We start from the raw sequence: 21,901 nt of genomic DNA, 5'->3' as shown, positions 1-21,901 counted from the left end.
AGAAAAAGACAAATAACTATAAAACTACAAAAAATAAATAATGAAAACAAAGTGAAAGGTTGCTTAGAATTGGTTGTTCTATAACATACTAAAAGTTAAATTAAGGGTGAGGCCAGACGAGGAGATTCGGGGAGATTTTGTCACCTTGTGACTTATCGCCACGTCTTTTGTGCGACTATCTCCCCGAACTGCCTCAGCGTTTTTTCCCCATAGGCTACAGCGCAAAATCGCCTGCGCTAATGCACACGCGGCGATGCGTTTTAAATAGTCGCCCAAAGTTGCCTCACTGAGGTGAACCACCCCTTTAAGTTAACTTTCTGTATATTATAGAATGGCCAATTCTAAGCAATTGGTTTTCATTATTTAATTTTTATAGTTTTTTCAGTTAATTGCCTTCTTCTGACTCTTTCAAATGGGGGTCACTGACCCCATCTAAAAATCAAATGCTCTCTAAGGCTACAAATGTATTGGTATTGTTACTTTTTAATCCTCGTCTTTCTATTCAGCCCTCCCCATGGTTGCTAGGGTAATTTGGACCCAAGCAACCAGATGGCTAAAACTGCAAACTGGAGAGCTGCTGAATAAAAAGCTAAATAACTCAAAAGCCATAAATAAATGAAAACCAATTGCAAATTGTCTCTCTCTCTCTCTCTCTCTCTCTCTCTCTCTCTCTCTCTCTCTCTCTCTCTCTCTCTCTCTCTCTCTCTCTCTCTCTCTCTCTCTCTCTCTCTCTCTCTCTCTCTCTCTCTCTCTCTCTCTCTCTCTCTCTCTCTCTCTCTCTCTCTCTCTCTCTCTCTCTCTCTCTACATCATACTAAAAGTTAATTTAAAGGTGAACAACCCCTTTTAAGAATCATTTTTCGGGTCCCTACAAGTCAGTGCACTTTGATCATGTATGTCTGTATAATTTTGTTTAGGTGGGGGGGCGGGTAGTGGTTATGCACCTCTTTTTTTCACAAAGTTTATGCTCCTTTTTAAATAAGCCCAACGAAATAAGCTTATTACAATAATGAAACCATTTGTTTCTCTTTAGGACTTGGCTCGTGTTCACTATAGGTTTAAATTTCCTGTTTCAGCTAAAGGTTTTACTGCAATGTAAATGCCTTCTCCTTTCAGCTTGTTACATTTGTTTTGCTGTGTTTCATGTTCTTCATCTATAGATGTTCCAGGGGTTTTGGAGCTCAGCGGTTGCCTGTGCGGTTGTTGAGGTTTTACCGCTAAGGGGGGCCCAGGTTGGTCATCCCGACTTCAACAGGTCATTTTTGTTTCGATTCCACTAGTAACCCTCGGCACCTACTTTATTAGTGATGAACTGATCATGCCACGTCCGTTAAAAACCAAATGTTAGTGGATAGATTTTAACAGAAATTGTAAAATGTCTTCATATTTTTTGGCTACTGGGTGTGATAAAATTTCTATAAATACATAATAAATTTGTGTGAATATTTACAAAACTAGTGTGTTTTTTTTTTTTTTTATGACCTAAAGTAGGACAGGCTAGAAAGTAGCTTGACGTAAGTTCTGGGGTACAAAATATAAATCAGAATTGGTGACAGAAAGGGAAAGTAGTGTAATTATACCAAATATTAGATGACTTTTAGAAGTTTTACTTTACATTCACGAAAGGAAAAAAATACATTATGCTGTAATATTTTTTTATTTATACTTTACATAAATATATATTATGACACTATGAATCCAGATAGGAACATTAAGTAAACGTTTGAAAACTGACAACAATAGTATTTATTCATCTGTTAATATTTTCAGATTTTAAAGGATTTTTGACTTCTATTATGATCTAAAGAGTGATATTCTGGGACAATTTCCAGTTGGTTTTCATTTCTTATGTGTGTTTGTTTCATTATGTGTGTCTTTAACTTTTTATTCTGCAGCTCTCCAGTTTGCAATTTCAGCAATCTGGTTTCTATAGTCCAAATTAACCTAGTAACCATGCATTGATTTGAATAAGAGTCTGGAATATGAATAAGAGAGGCCTAAATAAAAAGATGAGTAATAAGTGGCAATAACAAAACATTTGTAGCCTTGCAGAGCTTTTTTTTTATTTTTAGGTGGAGTCCGTGACTGCCATTTAAAAGCTGCAAAGTGAAAAAGGCAAATAATTCAAAAACAGAAAAAAAAAATGTAATTTTCATATTGATGCATGGTTGCTAGGGTAATTTGGACCCTAGCAACCAGATTGCTGAAATTGCTAAATTAAAAGCTAAATGGCTCTAACTCTACATCATAGTAAAAGTTTAAGGGTTTGCAGTTTGTTCCATTAAACATAAAAAGTGCTGGGATTAAGCTGTGTCCTGACATGAATCCTGAATTCAGCGCACCTCTTCATGTAACTCTTATTACTATTTTCAAACTGAATGACAATTGCATTTCGGCTAATGTTTCAAATGGCCACTGGGAAGCGGCATGTGTGCAGCACTTTCCTATATTTAATTCTTCCAGTACACACACAGTGTGGCAATGAAATGCAATGCCTGCTGTTAAAGGGACACTAAACAGGAGCAAATGATTTGCAGTACTGCGAAATGTAAATAACGGATCTATAAGGGAAAGTCAACTATTAAACAGTATTTGAGTCATACAGGCAATAACATAGACCAAGCCTTAATGGCTAGTAGAGCAGGAAGGCAATGCCCACTAGCCATATGAACGTAACAATCAGGTGCACAACACTTGTGTTTCTCTCTGTGGCATTGTTTAGGCGTTCACTGCTCCCTTCTGTGTTGCTTGTCTCTTCAGATGCTATACGGGCCTTTATCCAGCTCACGTAGCTCTCCACTTTAGTGTATACTCCAGGGAAATTCGCCTTCCCACAGCCATATCCAAAGCTAGTTATGCCCGTTTGGTAAAATCTCTTCTTTTCTGCATTATAACAAACAAAGGGTCCTCCGCTATCCCCCTAGGAAAACACACACAATATTAGATTATTGACACCGTTTAATCTCAGAACATTAAAGCGTTTGGTCACTTATAATTCAAGCTTTAGTATGTCAGAAAATAGCTTAGTATTGGAAATGTTTCTATCAGTCTTTTTTTGTTGTGCCTTCCCAGTTCTGCCATTTTTTAGTTTGCAAATTAAAATGCTAGTCGTTGGGTGTCACTGACCCCATCAACTTAACATTCTTGCTCTGTGAGGCTACAGTTTTTTGTTAAAGGAGAACTGAAGCCTAAGTAAAGAAATAGAAATGTTGTACATTATGTTTTGGGCTTCTGTACCAGCCCAAAGCAACCACTGCCCTTTAGCAGTAAAGATCTGTGTCTCCAAAGATGCCCCAGTAGCTCCCCATCTTCTTTTCTGCTGATTCACTGCACATGCTCTGTGCTGCTGTCACTTACTGAGCTTAGGGACCCACTCACAATATACAGTATACAGAGAGCCCCAGTTATTAGTCTACCACTTGCATGGGACTCCTGGTGGGTCCAGCCAACATGGGCGAATTGGGGCCCCAATTTAAAAAAAAAAAAAAAAAGGTAACTTGGCCATTCTCACTCCACTCACAAGCCCTGGCTATTCCGCAGTGTGTCATACAGTATGTCAAACCACTGCAAGTATAAGTCTAAATCTATGGCACATATGGAGGCTTATTATTTGGACTATTCACAGGGACTGTTAAGAATGTTTTGCAAATATCCTATGCTGTCTTTCACCATGGGGTGGAGCTATTTTATTATGGTAATTAATAAGGGTATATGTCGGGCTATTTGTGCGAATATTTAATGAAATTATATAAAATTATTTAAAAGAATTTAAGGCTCCTTATAAGTAATAAACAGGAGGAGTCTTAAATAATATATGCCCAACTCTGAATTCGATATTGAGCTTTCCCAATCAATTGGTACAAAGGGTGAAAAATCAGGACAACTATTTAACAAAATAATTAATTTATTTATATATAATAATAACAAATCAAATTATCACTTCTTTTAAAATCCACCAAATACTTCTTAATATAAACACAAGATAAAATTTATCAACAGATATTAATTGATAAGACCAAAATCATTAATATGGCGAGCATCCACAAGACAATATACACTCTTATTAATAATAAGGTATTGGAATCAAAGGAGGAATATGTGACTGATTCTGATTTGCTAGGAATTCTGTCCTTAAATGTTCCTATTTCCCCATTAAATCGTTAACTTGGATATCATATATATCTATATTAATGAAAAATAAAATGGACCCAAATTAAACAGATTATTCCCAGTTTGCAATTCTGGGAAAGTCAATGTTTAGGGTATGACTATAATATACATAGGAATAATAAATATCCAAGCATACAACTTAATCGAGGAAAAGTATAACAAAAATTTATATTTACCAGATGTAGAGTTTTCACTGGCCTGTGATGTCACCCTGATCTCACTTTCTGGATCTTTAAAACCCACTGGTTCTTTTCTTTTTAGTTGAAGAATGAGTCTTCTTATAGTTGAGTCTCCAAGTAGTTTTAGATTTCTTTCCTTCTCTTTCTTTCAGATGTAGAGTTTTTCTTCTTCAGTCAGCCCTCCTTTTCTTATCCTTCCTTCTTATTTTAGTTTCTTCTTTTTAATTCTTTCCTTTTTTTTTTTTTTAGTACCCCAGTGTCTCCTAATTTATCCCTCCTTTCTGTCTAAAACTCAACCCCTGGGATTAATTAACTAACCAATTGGAATTGAAGGGTAGTCTCCAAAAGTTAAACTATCACCATCTAATCTAAATATTTTGTAAAATGTCAATCATTTACCCCTGGGCGTGATGTCCTACACTACCTGTAGATGGCACTATTGCTTCAAACATCGTGACCTAAAAATATCTAAAAAATACATAATAGCCTTTGACCTCCTTAGTCTGGTGTTAAACATTACTGTTGACATTGTCTGAGACTGAAACAATACTTTATGATTCCTTAATACTTTCAGTACACATACAATATACTTGTGAATGCACTAGCCATTCAAAATTGGTTTGTCTTTGATTAATTATTACCCTCTCAAACAGGTGTGCTCTATACTGTGGATAGTTTGTAAAATCCTTCAAGGTGTTCTCATTTTATTAACACAGACACCAAGGATTATACAACCTTTGAGATTTGTTTTAAGCACAAAGGCTATACACCTGTGTTTAGGAGTCTGATAAAACATCCTTTTCAGAGCAGAAGTTTCTTACCAACTAACCATTAATTTACATAAAACAAAATATAACTTCATTTCTCACCACTATATGATTAATCAAATATGCATAATATCAATCATGAATATGTATTCTATTGAGTAAAATAATCATACGTTATCATTAATAAACCTGAATATTCTTATAGTTAATAATCATCTTATTTGAAAATCCGACATATATAACACTTCTTTGTGTGCAGTTTTACAGGTCTGTGGTCTGCTCCTGAAAGCTGGGTGTGGTGTTTATACAAATGGCCTGTAGATGTCACTGTGCTCTAGACTTAAACTGTGCATACTTTCTATACAGCTTGTGGTGTTAGAGTTGCTTACTGTTGTGTAATGGCTTCATGAATCTGCTAATAAAGCATTGTTATATTCTACTCCTCGGCTACCAAAACATAACAAATGGCGACAAGGATGGCTCTTCTACCTCTGCAGCAGCCTGCAGCTTTTCTTCCAAACCCTGGTGAGCCTACCATAACTTTTACCGCTTGGATCCGTATGTTTGAAAATTACATTACTGCTGCTGACCAAGGGGAGATTTCTGCTTCTAGAAAGCGCGCTTTACTTATTCACTGCCTGGGAGCAGAGGGACAGCCTATATTCTATACATTACCATTACCTGATGAGACTTATGAAACTGCTCTTACTGTTATAAAGAACTTTTTTGTGCCAAGAGTAAATGTGGTTGCTGAAAGATAACGTGGACAACGTAATGGCGAATCCATGGAACAATTTGTAGCAGTTTTGAGAGAGCTGATTGTTACCTGTGAGTTTGGGAATCTAACAGATGAAATGCTAAGAGACCAAAAAGTGGAAAAAACAAATTCACCTCTCATTAGAGAGAGACTGCTCCTAGAGCAGGATTTAACCCTTGCAAAGGCTATTACAGTTGTTAGCCAAATTGAAACAGTGGCAGAGGCTAAAACTCTCAGTCAGGGAACTGCTGGGAATGTACAGATTGTGAATTCAACACTGTGGCCTAATAATGTACAGTCACAGGCAAAATAAAGTGCTAAGGAAAGGGATTCACCTACACTGCAAAACCGTGCAGCAAATACAAATAGAAAATACTGTTTCCGCTGTGGTTCAACACAACACACTGCAAATTATGCTACATGTCCTGCAAAAGCTGTACAGTGTCACAAATGCTAAGATCTGCCGTAGTTCTGCTAAAGATGTTCATGAAGTCACTACTACAAATGTCACAGTATTAAGTGTGGATAAAGCTGGTACATTTATTCCAGACAAGTTTATATGCACTGGCAGTGTCAGTACTGCTTCTGCTGACAAGGGACACTCCATTAACCTGATGCTTGATACAGGTTCAGCTGTTTCTATACTACCAAAGGATATTTTCTTGAAATACTTTGCAAAAGATCCGCTTGTTGCACCTGCCCTGAAACTGGTCAGTTACTTAAAGGATCCAATCCCTGAGCTTGGTTGCTTGCCAGTGACTGTACAATTTGAATCAAATACTGCACTAAATGGGACTTTTGCATTGTGAATAAGGGTACTGCTATACTTGGAATGGAGCTCTTTGCTGCATTAAACCTACAATTAGTTGATGGTCTCATTACTACAGCACCAGTGCCTGCCACACAGCCAGTGTCTAAAATTTCACCACAAAGCAACACTGGACTGGGTTGTGCAAAGAACTTTGTACACAAAGTTAAGGTGAGACCAGATGTAAAACCAGTACCATTCCCTGATTCAGCATGGGAAAAAACTTGCTATTGATATTGTGGGTCCTTTTACAGATGCTCCTATAGATTGTAGATTTGCTATAACCTTGATAGACTATTACAGTAAATGGCCTGAAATTGCATTTGTTTCTCATATAACATCAGCTACAGTAATAACATTTCTGTCTACAGTCTTCAGCAGAGAAGGTAATCCAAAGGAGTTAATATCAGACAACGGACCACAGTTTGTCTCATATGAGTTTGAATCCTCTCTGAGAGAGAGGAATATTGTGCATAGGAAATCTTCAGTGTATTACCCACAAGCAAATGGAGAAATCGAGCGATTCAACAGAAGTCTGAAAGAAGCACTACAGACAGCAAATCTTACTGGGAAATCTTGGAAAGTATTTAAAACAGAGTTCCTACATAACTACAGAGCAACGTGCCATGCAACAACCCAATCATCTACAGCTGAATTATTAGATGAAAATTTGCAGAATAAAGGGGCGGGGACAGGGAAGACGAACGGCAGTGGGCCTACTGCTAACATTGTGAAACGTCACTAAACCAAATGCAAGGCTTATACTGACATAAAACTTGGTGCCAGAGAAGTGCACTTTCAGCCTGGATCATTAGTCACAATTAAGAAACCAGGAATACTGAAACAAGGACAATCTAAATTTACTACACCACTTAAAGTGAGACGCCAGCGAGGACCATACACATATGAACTGTCTGATTGTCGCATATGGAACGCAAGTCGTCTTGCTCCTGTTAGATATGACTTTGGAAAAGCTCCATTTGACGAAGGACATTTTCCTACTCCTGATGTCAACTGCAATAGGCCTGAAGAAAGTGAACCTATAAGACGTACTGAGAGAATCAGAAAACTACCTGCATGGACCATGGACTTTGTGCTGTGAAGAATGTATAATATTGTTTTAAAATGCATACTGTTTAATTGTTGCTGTTTATTTTAGTTGTCCAAATGCTTTCCTACTATAGGGGGGATATGTGGTGTTTATACATATGGCCTGTAGATGTCACTGTGCTCAAGACTTATACTGTGCATACTTTCTATACAGCTTGTGGTGTTAGAGTTGCTTACTGTTGTGTAATGGCTGTATGAGCCTGCTAATAAAGCACTGTTATACTCTACTTATCCTCGGCTACCAAAACATAACACTGGGGTTCGCCCCACTTCACTTGCCGCTGTGTGCATAGCAATTCATTTTGACAACACAGGGAGGTTTGGCCACTGTAGTGCTCAAGCAGAGTACAGCAATCAAAAGGCTGAAAAATGCACGTAACACATTTATATTATATGTGTAACTGTCCCTTTAAGAAAAAGGTAGCTAAATTATCAGCAACAAATAAACCCCTGTATAAATTAAATCCTCCTTATCCATAGACCCGAGACAAAGTCAATATCAGGAAAGGGCTCCTTTTATACATATATACTGTAATTTATTATCTCTATTTCAATAAACTCATGATTACAGTGAAAGTTGGTCAGAATTAAAAAAATAATATCCATTATTGCTTTCTAATAATAAAAAAAAGAAAATCTGGAATTGTTTCACTTAATAGACAGAAGACATTTCAAACACAAACCCTATTTATTTTGCTTGTTTAACTCAGAAGCATGAGGTAAAATGGGTAAAGTTTTGCTTAAAGGAGAAGGAAAGCCCCAGGGCGCAAAACCCCTCCCCCCCTCCCCTGTGTTGCCCCCCCTCCCTCCTCCCCCCTGGCCTACCTGTCCCCCTGGGCAAATGCCCCTAACTTGTTACTCACCCCTCTGCGCAGGTCCTGTCCACGGAGTTCACAGTCGCCATCTTCTCCCACGTGCGTCTTCTTCCTGCTCTGACCGGCGTCTTCTGGCGCATGCGCAGTAGGAACAGGTACCGGTACAGCTCTACTGCGCATGCGCCGAATGTCACGAAGTTTTCCGATTTCACTTCGTGACATTCGGCGCATGCGCAATAGAGCTGTACCGGTACCTGTGAATGTCCTAATACAGATATATATTGATAGCCATGTCGATTTGTTTACCTGGCATGAATCAACAGCTCCACTCTCATCTCCAGCACAAATCATACTGTGAGTGATGAATCCATTATATGCCGAGGTCGAGTTACACACAGAATAAGCAATGGTATGTACTTGTGCTTCTTGTAAAATCACTGATATTGAGCCTGCAAAGTAGAAAGAAAAAATAATTCATCCTTAACAAAAAAAACAAATTGTAAAAAGGTCGTCTCTGGGGCAGTAACAATAGTGATAGCAGTGGCACGAGGATGGGGGGAGATTTATATGGGTTTTGACTGGTGCAGATTCTTTTTACAGGTATGGGACCTGTTTTTCAGAATGTTGGGACCGAGGGTTTTCTGAATAAGGGATCTTTCTGTAATTTGGATCTCCATACATATGTCTACTAAAAAAAAAAAAAAATAATTTAAACTCCCAACAGGATTGCTTTTGCCTGCATGTATGGGACATGTTCAGAATGCTCGGAACCTGGGGTTTTCCTGGATAAGGGATCTTTCTGTAATTTGGATCTGCATACATTACATATACTTGAAAATCATGAAAACATTAAAGAAACCCAAAAAGCAGGTTTTCTTTTTAATAAGGATTAATAACTGTATATCTTAGTTTGGACTGAGTACAAGGTTTATTACAGAGGAAAAAAAGGAAAGCATTTTTAAAATTTTGGATTATTTAATTATAATGGAGTCTATGGGAGACGGCCATTTCTTAATTCAAAGCTTTCTGGATAATGGGTTTCCAGGAAAATGGATCCCATACCTGTAATAATATCTATTCTTATATCTTTGTTAGGATCAACTACAAGGCACTGCCTACTCATTACAGGGAAGAGGAAATAATTTTTTAACTTTTAAATAATTTGAATAAAAATGAGCCTATGGGAGATGGGGCCTTCTTGTAATTAGGAGCTCTCTGGATAATGGGTTTTTGGATAACAGACCCCATACCTGTATGTGTATGAAATAAGCTCCACTAAAATCAAAGGAATGGAAATGGGAACACAGATTGGGTAGGGGTTTACGGTACTTCCAGCCGCACTTGACTTTAGGTGTGGCTATCAGGGGTCATTAACTCTCATTCACCTTGCACACAGGTTAGACTAACGCAGGGTGTCCTAACTTTTTGCAACGAGGGCCAGATTTGGTGAGGTGAAAATGTGTGGGAGGCTGACCATTCAGCCTGAGTCCATTCCGAGATAGCTAGCTTGTGATCAGGATCATTCACTCCTGGAGTGGAGCCTATTTGGACTTATTCTCCGCTCCTCATTTAAACAAGGAATCACAAAGCCGTAGCAGTAATATTTGGGCACATTAGTGAAATGATCTGCCACTTAGTCTATACTGCTGCCTGTGTGCTGGAGGTGTTAGCAATAGCTCTCACATACTTCTTTAGTTTAGTGTACTTGCACGTCAGTACGTCCATTGACCTTCAGCCCTAAAGAAGTATGTGAGAGCGGTGCGTCACTCAGTGCCAGTACGTGTCTATTGCTAACACCTTCAGCACACAGGCAGCAGTATAGACCAAGTGGCAGATCATTTCACTAATGTGCCCAAATATTATGGCTACGTGATTCCTGATTGCACTGTGCTGGGGGCCTCATTATTATTAATTTCATGATGGAGGCTGCGGGCCGGTGTAAATTTGATAACGGGCCACAATTGGCCCCCGGGCCTGACTTTGGACATGCCTGGACTAACGCAAAAGCACCCCACAGACCAACCAACACCCAGAAAATGAATCTGCAGTCGAAACCTAATGTGACTATTTCCCTGTTCTCTCTAACAGGTAATAACTCACATTACACCAATGCATCAAACACTCTCTCACTATAGTCAGGGTTAGTTCCTACTGATTCAACCAGTACTCCAGCACACCAAGGGTTAATCAGCATACACACAGACTAGCATTTCCATTCAGCATGCAGAAGGTTAAAGCTCACAGGTATACACTTTCAGGCTAGGTTTGTTTAGAGCCAGTAACGTAACTAGAGGGGGGTGGGCCCTGTTGCGGGACGCGCAGCCGCCCCCCCCGCCCCCCTCCGTACGCCCGGAACCGCCCAGAATCAGCAGGGAACCGCCCAGAATTCGTGGCGTGCAAGCTGCCGGGGGGCCCTGAGGGGGTGCAGGCCCTGGCCCAAACGCACCCCCTTCTCCCCCAGTAGTTACGCCACTGTTTAGAGCATCAAAGACAAACAAAGTTATATATATTTGATATTATAAAAGGCATAACAGTGCATTTAACAAAAAGATGTTACAAAAAGAGACATGCATTTAATAATACAAACAGTTTATAAAATAAAAGGGAAAAAATTTGACTTCGACCATTCGCCATCTAAAACCTATTGAATTGCTGTTTTAGCCTATGGGGGACCTGCTAGAACCAATTTGGAGTCAATTGGTGGACTTAATTAATTCGACTAAATTTCGGTTGGTCTTCTTGAATTCGAATTTTGAAGTTTTTCAAATTCGAAATTCGACCCCTGATAAATATTCCCCTTAGATTTAAAGATATAGAATTCCTGGTCCTGGAGGCAAGGGGAAACAAATGGGATAACCTCCAATCGCAATTGGTCCTCCTAAGTAAATCCAAATCTTAAGGTGGCCGTAGATAATATCGTACAAAACAATTTTTCATACGATATTCGGTGCGTGTGGTGGAAAAAAAACCGACTGATATCGGCAGAAGACTTAGATATCAGTGGGTTCGTTGATCGGGCTGGACAGAAAATTTTGATCGGGTGCCTTTGAAGTCACCCAAACATCGGCCATTGTTAGTGCTGAATCGTCAGATACAGGTAGAATTCTATTGTTTCTATATGTATATCTGACGATTCAGCTCTACACGTGTCTGTTGAAACGAACGATCTTTCTTGGAAAGATCTTTTCCAAGAAAGGTCGTAATTGTTACGTCTATAACCACCTTTAGTCAGCTGACTATTTATCGGTGATTTCAGGGCATCAGGTAACTGCACACTCCCCCCTCCCTCAGGAATGCAAGGGGCGTGGCCTAGTAGGACACAGATTGAGTTTTTTATGACCCCCTGTGAGTAGGAACAGGACCAAGAATATAATGACCATAACTCCTTATTGGAACATAGGAGAGAGATGATATTATATTCATTGGTTATTAATTCTCTCATGGATTCCATAGATACTAAACATCAATACTGTGTGACCTGCCCCTGCCCAGATATTCACATCTGATATACAGAGTACCAAACCCAGTCATGTTTGGACTCATCAGAAAGTTGATATTACCTTGAACCCATCACCAGTTTTTTATACTGTTGGTACAACAGGTCTGGGCTCTGTGAGGATAAATATATTTGAGTATACATTATATGTGACCTTCACATTTGCATATGCAAATTAGGATTTGGATTCGGCCGAATCTTACTGAAAAAGGACAAATCCTGGCCGAATCCCGAACCGAATCCTGGATTCGGTGCATCCCTACCAGAAATAAAGACTTTTTACAATTACTTTCCATTATTTATTTTTTACGTTTTTTCCAAAATCAAAGTTTAAATTTGAATGTTCCTGTCTCTGGTGTTTGAGTCTGGCAGCTCAGTAATTCAGGAGCAGACTCTCAACTGCTACAATTTTACAACATTTAGTTGATACATTTGTCAGCAGCATCTCTGGAGTATTAGCAACTATTGTATCAATTCTAACAGAGATTCTGCTCAGCAGGGACAAAGATAAGAACTGTATCAAATAAATGTAAAACAGTTTACAGGGTCGGCGACCCCCCACACCCAGAGTTGCTTTAGAAGGTGAAAAATGACACTTTACACTTCAATATTAGAAAAACAGTGACACATAGAAAATAGAAAGTAAATGGAAAAAGTCGTTATTTCTGGTGATCTATCGGAAAACAACTAGTTGTTTGAAGGTGAACAATTCCTTTAAGTTCTTCCTCCTTGGGCTTTTGCCCCTCCCCATGGAATGGCTCTTATCAGCCAGGGCTTGGAAAAGGGCATTACAGCTCTGACCCCTCTGACCATAGTGAAAAGAGGCCTGTTATGTGTCAAAGTTAGATGAAGAAATGTTTGTTCATGATACATTGGCCTGTTTTACTAACTCTATCAGGCCTGTATCATGACAGGTTGGGTCTGATTGGTTCTAGGACAAGTAGTTGACACTTGTATCACTAATACATATGCACATACATACAGCACCATCATTTGCACCTACACTGAAGGGGAACGGCATTACCTTTTTCTTTTGTGGCTCCCCATCCAGTTATAAAGCAGGGGGTGTCTGCATCTTGTATTGTTCCACTGCCCAAGCAAACTGGATGGATATAGTCGTTATACCCTACAATGTCATGCAGAAGCAGTAGAGCAATATCATTTCTTATAGCTGCATGATCATAGCTTGCATGGATGATTATCTTTTTGATTCTGGCCTTCACAACGGTACTGCCTTCCATTAATATATTATGAAGGCCCAGAACAACTCTCCAATGTTCAGGATTTCTGTGAAAGGAAATCAAATTAATGGGCAAGTATTGCACATTGACTTGCAGTTGCTGTATAAATAGAGAGGTTATAATGCCAGGAATTCTTTACTTCTTCTTCCTGAATCCTCACTCTATGGCCCCATCCAGCAGCAAAATGAAGTACTGAACCGGCCGCAGCGAAGACCCAAGAACAGGAAGAAATTTGTCATGTTGTGCTCCTACAGTACAACCTGGGGTTTTACAGATAAGGGATCTTTCTGTCATTTGGATCAACATACATTTAGGGGCCCATTCACTAAGTTTGAGTGAAGGAATAGAGGAAAAATAGTTCGAATTTCGAATGTTTTTTTTGGCTACCTCTACCATCGAATTGGCTACTTCGGCCTTCGACTACGACCTTCGACTTCGAATCGAACGATTCGAACTAAAAATCATTCGAATATTCGACCATTCGATAATCTAAGTACTGTCTCTTTAAAAATTTCTACTTTGGCTACTTTGTAACTCCCAGTCAGTTTTATGCCTTTATACAGGAGACCATTAAAGGAACAGTAACACCAAAAAATAAAAGTGTTTTAAAATAATGAATGTACTGTTGCCATGCACTGGTAAAACTGATCTGTTTGCTTCAGAAACACTACTAAAGTTTATATAAACAAGCTGCTGTGTAGCAATGGAGGAAATTAAAAAAAAGGCTATATGGCACAGGTTAAAATAGTGGATAGCAGATAACACCATTATGTTCAACAGAGCTTATCTGCTTTCTGCTGTGTAACCTTAGTCTTTTCTCCTTTTAATCACTGCCCTAATTGCTACACAGCAGCTTATTTATATAAACTATAGTAGTGTTTCGAAAGCAAACACACCAGTTTTACCAGTGGAGGGCAACACTGCATTATATTTGTTACTGTTCCTTTAAGTGCTAAGTATTGTATGACAGCTATTGGTTATTAGAGCTGGTGCAAACTTTGCGGCTTGTATTTGCATTGCATTACCCCTAAAGTTAATGAATACAGATTCTATACAATATAGAGAATTCAAAGAATACCTACTGGTTCTCACGAAAGCAATGGGCTGCAGTTAGCACCCACTTATTTTGAATAAGTGAGCCGCCACATCTGTGACTGTAGCCAGAATACGTCCTGAAATACTGAAGGCTAACCTGCCACGGCCAGGCTCCTGGAAGTGCATCTTGGCCACCCACAATTCGAGATCCAGGTGTATCTACTAATGGACGTTCTCCACAGACTAAAAAAAAGTGCAAATGTAAGAATGTAATGTATTGTCTTTAAGTTATGACACTGACACATTTCTCGATTATTTAGTGATTATACCATTATTCTTGAGACAACATGGTAGCTTATTTCTCGATCCACCGTCCAGCATTACGATGCCAGACTGGATCCTCTTCTGAGCCCATGGTGTGTTTAGTTTTCATGCCGGGCTATAGGAGGTACAAGCCTCTGATCAATGGATTTGTACTTCAGCCCATTAGAACTTTGTACTTCCACAAGCCTAACGTGGGTCATGAGTGCAGCCATTAGAAACATCCAAATGATGATGTCACACAAATTTATGATGTCACACAGATTTATGACATCACAGACATATTTATATGTCACACATATGTGCCTTTACACACATTTGAACAAATATTTGTACATAATGTGCAGGAATATTTTGGTTATCTTTGGCTAATACTAGGAGAGCCATTGGGCCTCAATATGCTAACAACTCCCAGAAAACCCCAGGAAACTAGAAAGCTATTTAAGAAACCAAGGAAATCCAACAGCAGCAAAGTGATACGTTTGACAGACCTGTCCTAATGGCTTAATGTTACTAAAGTTCTATTTTTATTTTCTATGAATTATTACTCCGACCAACGCAAGTGCTTTGTTAACTAAATTCCTATTCAGACACTTGCCGATGATGTAAGGCCTCTTGTTTCTTAAGGCCCCCATACACAGGCTGATAAAAGATAAAACAGAGTCGTCAGCTTATTGGCCCGTGTGGGGACATCCAATGGGCTTCCACGATCGTTATCGATCAGGCAGGTTAAAAAATCCCGTTGGATCGCAGCCGCATCTGTGCGTCTATGCGGTCGCCCATATCGGATCCATTATGATCCGATCATTGGGCCCTAGGGCCCACAATTGGATCAGCCCAAAATCGCCCACTTCAATGTGGGCATATCGAGAAGAGATCCGCTCGTTTGGCGTCATCGGCAAATGAGCGGATCTCTACGTCTATGGCCACCTTTAGACTTACCTTCTGAATCAATAGCTTGAATGATCCCAGCCCAGCACAGAATCAGTGTGAGGTGTAGTACGGGATCCATCTTTGCCTTCGATGTCCCTCACCTTCTGCAGTTCTAAAAGTAGTGGCCAGAGATTCCCAAAAGGCAGCCTAGTGAAAGTGAGAAATTGACAGAGATTCTGAAAATAAAACACCACCTTTATTTCTCCCCATATTATTGTTCCATTCAATTCAGCTGTTTTAAATGCTGCAGCAATAAGTGAGATTGCAGGTTGCCCATTATAGTTTGAGCTGCATAAAAACAACGTATGTGTACAAATGACTGGAACTGTATAGTCATTATCCTGCTTTTGTGGCCCCTGCCTCCTTCCTGCTCATCTATTTTAATTGAAACTATTTGGGGGAAGCCGTATCGGATGGTAGCGCAAAGGAATTAAATGTATTGAAACCAGAACAGACAGAGAAAATAATCAAAAGGTGTTCCATTTACAAAACCACTAAACAATATACTGCATTTACATGAATTTATTACACATATTAATATTTATTAAATTGACATTTACTTGGTTGGATAGTTGTTTAGAGTCCCCCTTCATTTTTTATTACTTATGGTTTTGAATTATAGGTATGGGACCTGTTATCCAGAATGCTCAGGACCTGGAGCTTTCCGATGATGTATCTTCCATAATTTGGATCTTCGTCTACTAGAAAATCATGTAAACATTAAATAACCCCAAAAGGCTGGTTTTGCTCCCAATAAGGATTCATTATATCTTAGTTGGGATCAAGGACAAGATACTGTTTTATTATTACAGAAAAAAAGGAAATCAGTTTTAAAAATTTCGATTATTTGGATAAAATGGAGTCTATGGGAGATGGCCTTCCCGTAATTCAGAGCTTTCGGGATAACGGATCCCACACCTGTATTAGTCTTCTGCTTTCTGGCACTGACATTGGCTGTGAGGATTCAGTTCATTAGTTTCATTTTGTATTGTTTATCTTTGTTGAGGACCATTACTATTCATCTTCCACTCTGACTCCCAAACTTCTGCCTGATTGCTGAGAGTAATAAGCCCATTCATACCTAAAGCCTACTAGAAAATCATGTAAACATTAAATAAACCCAATAGGTTTTGCTTCCAATAAGGATTAATTATATCTTAGTTTGGATCAAGTACAAGGTACAGTTTTATTATTACAGAGAAAAAGGAAATCAGTTTTAAAAATTTGGATTATTTGGATAAAATGGAGTCTATGGGAAACAGCCTTTCTGTAGTTTGGAGCTTTCTGGATATCGGATTTCTGGATACCAGATCCCATACCTGTACTGTGTTTTTTTCTTACCTTGGGCTTGTCTGTTTTTCAGAGGAGGCAGGTTCACTGGTGAATATAAATAAAATACATTTACAGCTACTTTCCCACATGTGAACCCTCAGTGGTGGGATCCCAGAGTGTACCAACATGTCCCTGCTCCTGGGTAACTATTTATACTAGTAATATACTTGTAATATCAACCGACCAGATAACAGAAAATAGTTTCCTATTGAGTCCCAGGATCAGTGCTTGGGGTAGCTTTCCCTAAAACATTTCTTGGCGATGAGTTATAGTTTTACTAGTATGGACTTCCCCTGCAGCAAAATTAGATTGGCACAGTCCATACAACGGAAAAAAGTGCTTTAAATAACATTGTTCAATAGAAAGCAATGTCGTATTAGCTACTGGGCAATAATACAAAGAACGAAGGAACAAATAGACCGTTGCTGTGCAAGGACTGTATCTATAACAACTGACACTAAGGGCATATTTATCAAGGGTCAAATTTTGAATTGAAAAAACTTCAAAATTTGAATTCAAAAAGACCAACCGAAATTGAGTCAAAAATTTTTTTTTATTGAATAGGTCCATTTTCAATAGGTCCATATCCGGCCGAATTTGAATCTTACGAATCGAAGGTATAGTGAATTTGATTCGAACTTCGATTTTTCAAATTCCACCAATTGACTCCAAAAAGGTTCTAGGAGGTACCCCATAGGCTAAAACAGCAATTCAGCAGGTTTTAAATGGTCAAATGGTCAAAGTCAAATTTTTAAAGAGGCAGTACATCATACATTTCGATATTCTAATTTTTTTCAAATTCAAATTAGGACTATTCTCTAGTCTAGTCGAAGTACACAAAGAATAGCTCGAAATTTGAATTTTTTTCATTTGAAAATTCACCTCGACCTTTGATAAATCTGCCCCTATGGGTTTTCAAAGTTTTTTCAATTCGAAATTCGACCCTTGATAAATAGGGTAAATTTATAAATATGCCCCTAAAAATAATTTTTGTCTCATTTCCATCAGTTTGTAGGGAGGCACCAATCTCTTTGTGTGTGGGGTTTCACCAAATCTCAAATCCTGGGAAGCAAATGCACAATATGTTAACTCAGCAAAATAAAACTGTATATGTACAGCCCTAGTGGGTGCAGAGGACACATGGGTAATTGGATGTGACATGTCAGCATAGCACTTTCCTAGAAAGTATCCCCCCAAACTGTACAACTGAATTGATCCAAACGGCATATTAAATTGATCAGTGATAATAAATGAGCATTAGGGATTGAGCAAATCAGCCCAATGCATTTAACTGAATAACTTCAGACTTCTTACATAATAGTACTTATATTCATGTACATAGCAGTAGCTGAGGTTGGAAAAAGACACATCCATCAAGATTAAAGGGGTGGTTCACCTAAAAGTTAACTTTTATTATGTTATAGAATGGCTAATTCTAAGCAACATTTCAATTGGTCTTCATTCATTTTTTCTATAGATTTTTAATTGTTTGCCTAGCTTTCAAAACACAGTACAGGTATGGGACTTGGTATCCAGAAATCGGATAACTAGAAAGCTCCAAACTACAGAAAGGCTGTTTCCCATAGACTCCATTTTATCCAAATGATCCAAATTTTTAAAACTGATTTCCTTTTTCTCTGTAATAATAAAATAATGATAAAAAAGTACCTTGTACTTGATCCAAACGAAGGTATAATTAATCCTTATTGGAAGCAAAACCAGCCTATTGGGTTTTTGAATTGTTTGCCGCTACCTCTTCTGACTGTTTCCAGCTTTCAAATGGGGGTCACAGACCCCCATCTCAAAACAAATGCTCTGTAAGGCTACACATTTATTGTTATTGTTAATGTTTATTGCTCATATTTCTATTCAGACACTCTCCTATTCGTATTTCAGTCTCTTATTCAAATCAATGCATGGTTAGAAGGGTAACTTGGACCCTAGGAACCAGATTGCTGAAATTGCTAACCGGAGAGCTGCTGAATAAAAAAAACGTAATAACTCTAAAAGCATAAATAATAAAAAAAATCAAAACCAATTGCAGATTGTCTCAGAATATCACCATCAACATCATACTAAAATTTATCTCAAAGATGAGCAGCCCCCTTTAATACATTTTTAATCAGCATCTAGCTGATACAAAGACGTTTTTATATGGTAAGCAGTACATGTATTGTTTATCTTTCTATCTTAAAGCAAGTGCAATTTGCCCTTTAGCACAGGATCCATGGTACAGTTGTGGGTGCACTATGGATAATGCATAGGCATCAATCGTATATACAGTTTCATATTAATTACAGGTCTCTGCTACCTTTGCCTTTTAAGCCTCTATTAGCATCTCCTTAGTTATTTCTTTTCATATTAAGCTCTAATAGAATTATTATCAGCTTTATCTGTGCCCCAATGCCATCTGTAATAATGTACAATACATAAAAGCACAAAAGTTTATTAAGTGAATAAAATACCCCCTCTTGTATAATATAAGGATATTGGCAATATAAAAGCATGAGGCTCAATGCTCAGCATTAATGCTCAGTGATGTCACGATCACATGATTCACCGAAATGTGTGTGTTAAAAGTCATTGGCCCAGATTATGCATTTATACAGTAACAGTCCCCTTAGACTCCAACTAGTTCATATGCCCAACTACCTTTCCTATCTGTTGTTCTACAGTTTCATATGGCTGTCATTACGTCTGGCATGGCATGCTAGTGATGAACAACTCTCCATACGATCACAGTCAGGGTCAGTCTATTCAGCTTTAGCTCATAGTGGAAGATTTTTTATTTCCCTATGGCTCAGATGAGTGATAGTGTGACAATACAAGAATAAAACTAACACACACATAAGGTATAGTTCATATTGGTTCTAGGACTGTCAGGCCTGCAGTATCGGTCTCATTTATTTTATTTAACTGGGAAACATGAGCACTGCACATACCAACTACCTTTAGGGTCAGGCCACATCGGGCGTTTGGGGAGATTTGGTTGCCTGGCGACTAATCGCCTCGTTTTTGCGGCTACCAATCTCCCCAAACGCCTTCCCTGACTCTGCGCCGGCTAAAATGAAAAAACCGCTGGCGCTAATCACATGCGGAGGTTCGTTTTTCAAAGTCGCCTCACGAGGAAACTTCGGGCTACTGCTGGAGAAGATCTGAGGTCCCTTCTGGGGGCTTGTGAGTGAAACAAGTAGGGATGCACTGAATCCAGGATTCGATTCGGGATTCTGCCTTTTTCAGAAGGATTCAGCCGAATCGGCCGAACCAAATCCGAAGTTGCATATGGAAATTAGTTTTGGGAGGGAAATCGCGTAACTTTTTGTCACAAAACCAGGAAGTAAATAATGGGTTTTTTTTGGATTCAAATTCGGTTTGGTATTCGGGCGAATCTCTCGCGAAGGATTCAGGGGTTCGGCCGAATCCAAAATAGTGGATTCGGTGCATCCCTAGTAAGAAGGCAAAAGGTGAGAGGTGGAGTTCATACATTCATTTATTGTAAAAAAGCAGATGACACCAGATCCCTCTTATGTAGGTTTATTACTGGTTCCTGGAAATAAACCTTATATACGCTAGGCAACATACTTGTAGCAGGTAATGCTGAGGCTAGCAGAATCATGATTCATTGGGGGGAATTCACAAAAGTGTCGGGAATGGAAAAAAATGTGGTAGAAAGCGTTGTACAAACAGCCGGCAAATTCACAGAGCATTTATCAGCCAATTTTCCAACGTGTACGACACTTTTCAAATAGCGTCGTGAAAAGTGGGCGTGGTTTTTTTGGTGCCACTTTCCCAACATTTTTATGAATTGCTTGTAAACTCATTTGTTTGGCCGACAATTTTTCCGACACATTAGGCTCCCCAAAATTCAAATTGTCTTTTGAAAACGCTCGGTGAAATGTCTTCTGTCCGAACCTTTATTCAGCAACGCCACTGTGCCGTGATGCCACATTTTTTCTTGAATTTGCCGTAATTATGACAATTTTTCTAAAATGACGTTCCTCCTATGAAAAGATATACGACATTTTAGAAAACTGACAGACTTACGAGACAATCAGAGACGGTAAGATCTGCATTTGTGAATTTGTCGTTTGTACATTTTATAAATTTGTCGACCGACACTTCTCGGTTACTTAATTTACCGACACTTTTATGAATTCCCCCCATTGTGTATTAGTGAAGTGTGGGCCAGCCTAAAATTCATTGAATCCACAGTTTACCCATGGGTTAGGGCCAACTTCCACACAACTTCTCAGGCAGGTTCCAGCTGAACTTCAACATGAACCCACCCACCAGTTACTGTGCCACCGTTTCTGCCTCCAGTCATCATTTTTTTTATAGATTTGCTACTGCTTTAGTTTTCAAGATATCAGCAGGTTGGTGACAGGGTCTTTTTAAGAATATAAGCCACATAAATTCAATAAATTCAGCAGATGAATTCCATGTGATATTCAAGGGAATGTTGTGTACAGTTCAGTGCTAAGATGCTCCATCCCCATGGGTTGAAATAGATAAGAGCCTGGTTGGAAGGCAGCTAGATAGCAGGGAATTCCTGTGTCCGTAGGGAGGACTGGCTTTCTCCTTTCTCTTTTTGTTGTTCCTGTGTGTGTTTCAGTAGCAGTTTGGGTGGATTATTTCTGTTTACTTTGTTTTTATTCAACTGGCTAACCACCATATGTGAGCATTATAAAGTCAATGACAGATGTAGCTGTTTGTTGTCCACAGATCGCCTCTCACAGAGTCAAAAATATCTCAAAATATTTTATAATGCAGAATAATGGGGATTGCCACATGTAAAACACTTCGGGGCACATTTACTAAGGGTCGAATATCGAGGGTTAATTAACCCTCGATATTCAACCATCGAAGTAAAATCCTTCGACTTCGGATATCAAAGGTGAAGGATTTACAGCATTTAGTTCGATCGAGCGAAAAATCGTT

General features: G+C 38.8%; 1 protein-coding gene across 2 annotated transcripts; it reads right to left on the bottom strand.

Moving 5' to 3' along the window:
* Positions 1 to 2,629: 2,629 nt before the first annotated feature.
* Positions 2,630 to 17,249, bottom strand: tmprss12.L (transmembrane serine protease 12 L homeolog). 2 transcript variants are annotated; one of them, XM_018247506.2, is made up of 6 exons: positions 16,973 to 17,249; positions 15,641 to 15,778; positions 14,425 to 14,620; positions 13,126 to 13,388; positions 8,912 to 9,054; positions 2,630 to 2,919 (listed from the first exon to the last, which is right to left on the bottom strand). In XM_018247506.2, the coding sequence occupies exons 2-6, from the start codon at positions 15,708 to 15,710 to the stop codon at positions 2,632 to 2,634; spliced, it is 960 nt and encodes a 319-aa protein (XP_018102995.1). In that variant the 5' UTR covers positions 15,711 to 15,778; positions 16,973 to 17,249; the 3' UTR covers positions 2,630 to 2,631. The 2 variants fall into 2 exon arrangements, 1 of the variants encoding a protein (XP_018102995.1); XR_005965509.1 differs by lacking the exons at positions 8,912 to 9,054; positions 13,126 to 13,388; positions 14,425 to 14,620; positions 15,641 to 15,778; positions 16,973 to 17,249 and adding an exon at positions 4,346 to 4,910 and having other exon boundaries at positions 2,789 to 2,919.
* Between the last annotated feature and the right edge of the window lie 4,652 nt (positions 17,250 to 21,901).

The sequence above is a fragment of the Xenopus laevis genome, chromosome 2L, assembly GCF_017654675.1.
Source record: "Xenopus laevis strain J_2021 chromosome 2L, Xenopus_laevis_v10.1, whole genome shotgun sequence".
Taxonomy (NCBI): Eukaryota; Metazoa; Chordata; class Amphibia; order Anura; family Pipidae; genus Xenopus; species Xenopus laevis.
The sequence above is the reverse complement of the archived record's forward strand: the minus strand, read 5'-3'. Positions and strand labels throughout refer to the sequence as shown.

Bases quoted from the DNA above. Each gene is read 5' to 3' on its own strand.
- tmprss12.L (XM_018247506.2), bottom strand. From the start codon at position 15,710: ATGGATCCCGTACTACACCTCACACTGATTCTGTGCTGGGCTGGGATC. The intron at 14,621-15,640 runs GTAAGTCTAAAG...ACTTTTTTTTAG, and splicing joins TCAAGCTATTGATTCAGAAG to TCTGTGGAGAACGTCCATTA. The intron at 9,055-13,125 runs GTAATGCCGTTC...TCTACTTTGCAG, and splicing joins GGGAGCCACAAAAGAAAAAG to GCTCAATATCAGTGATTTTA.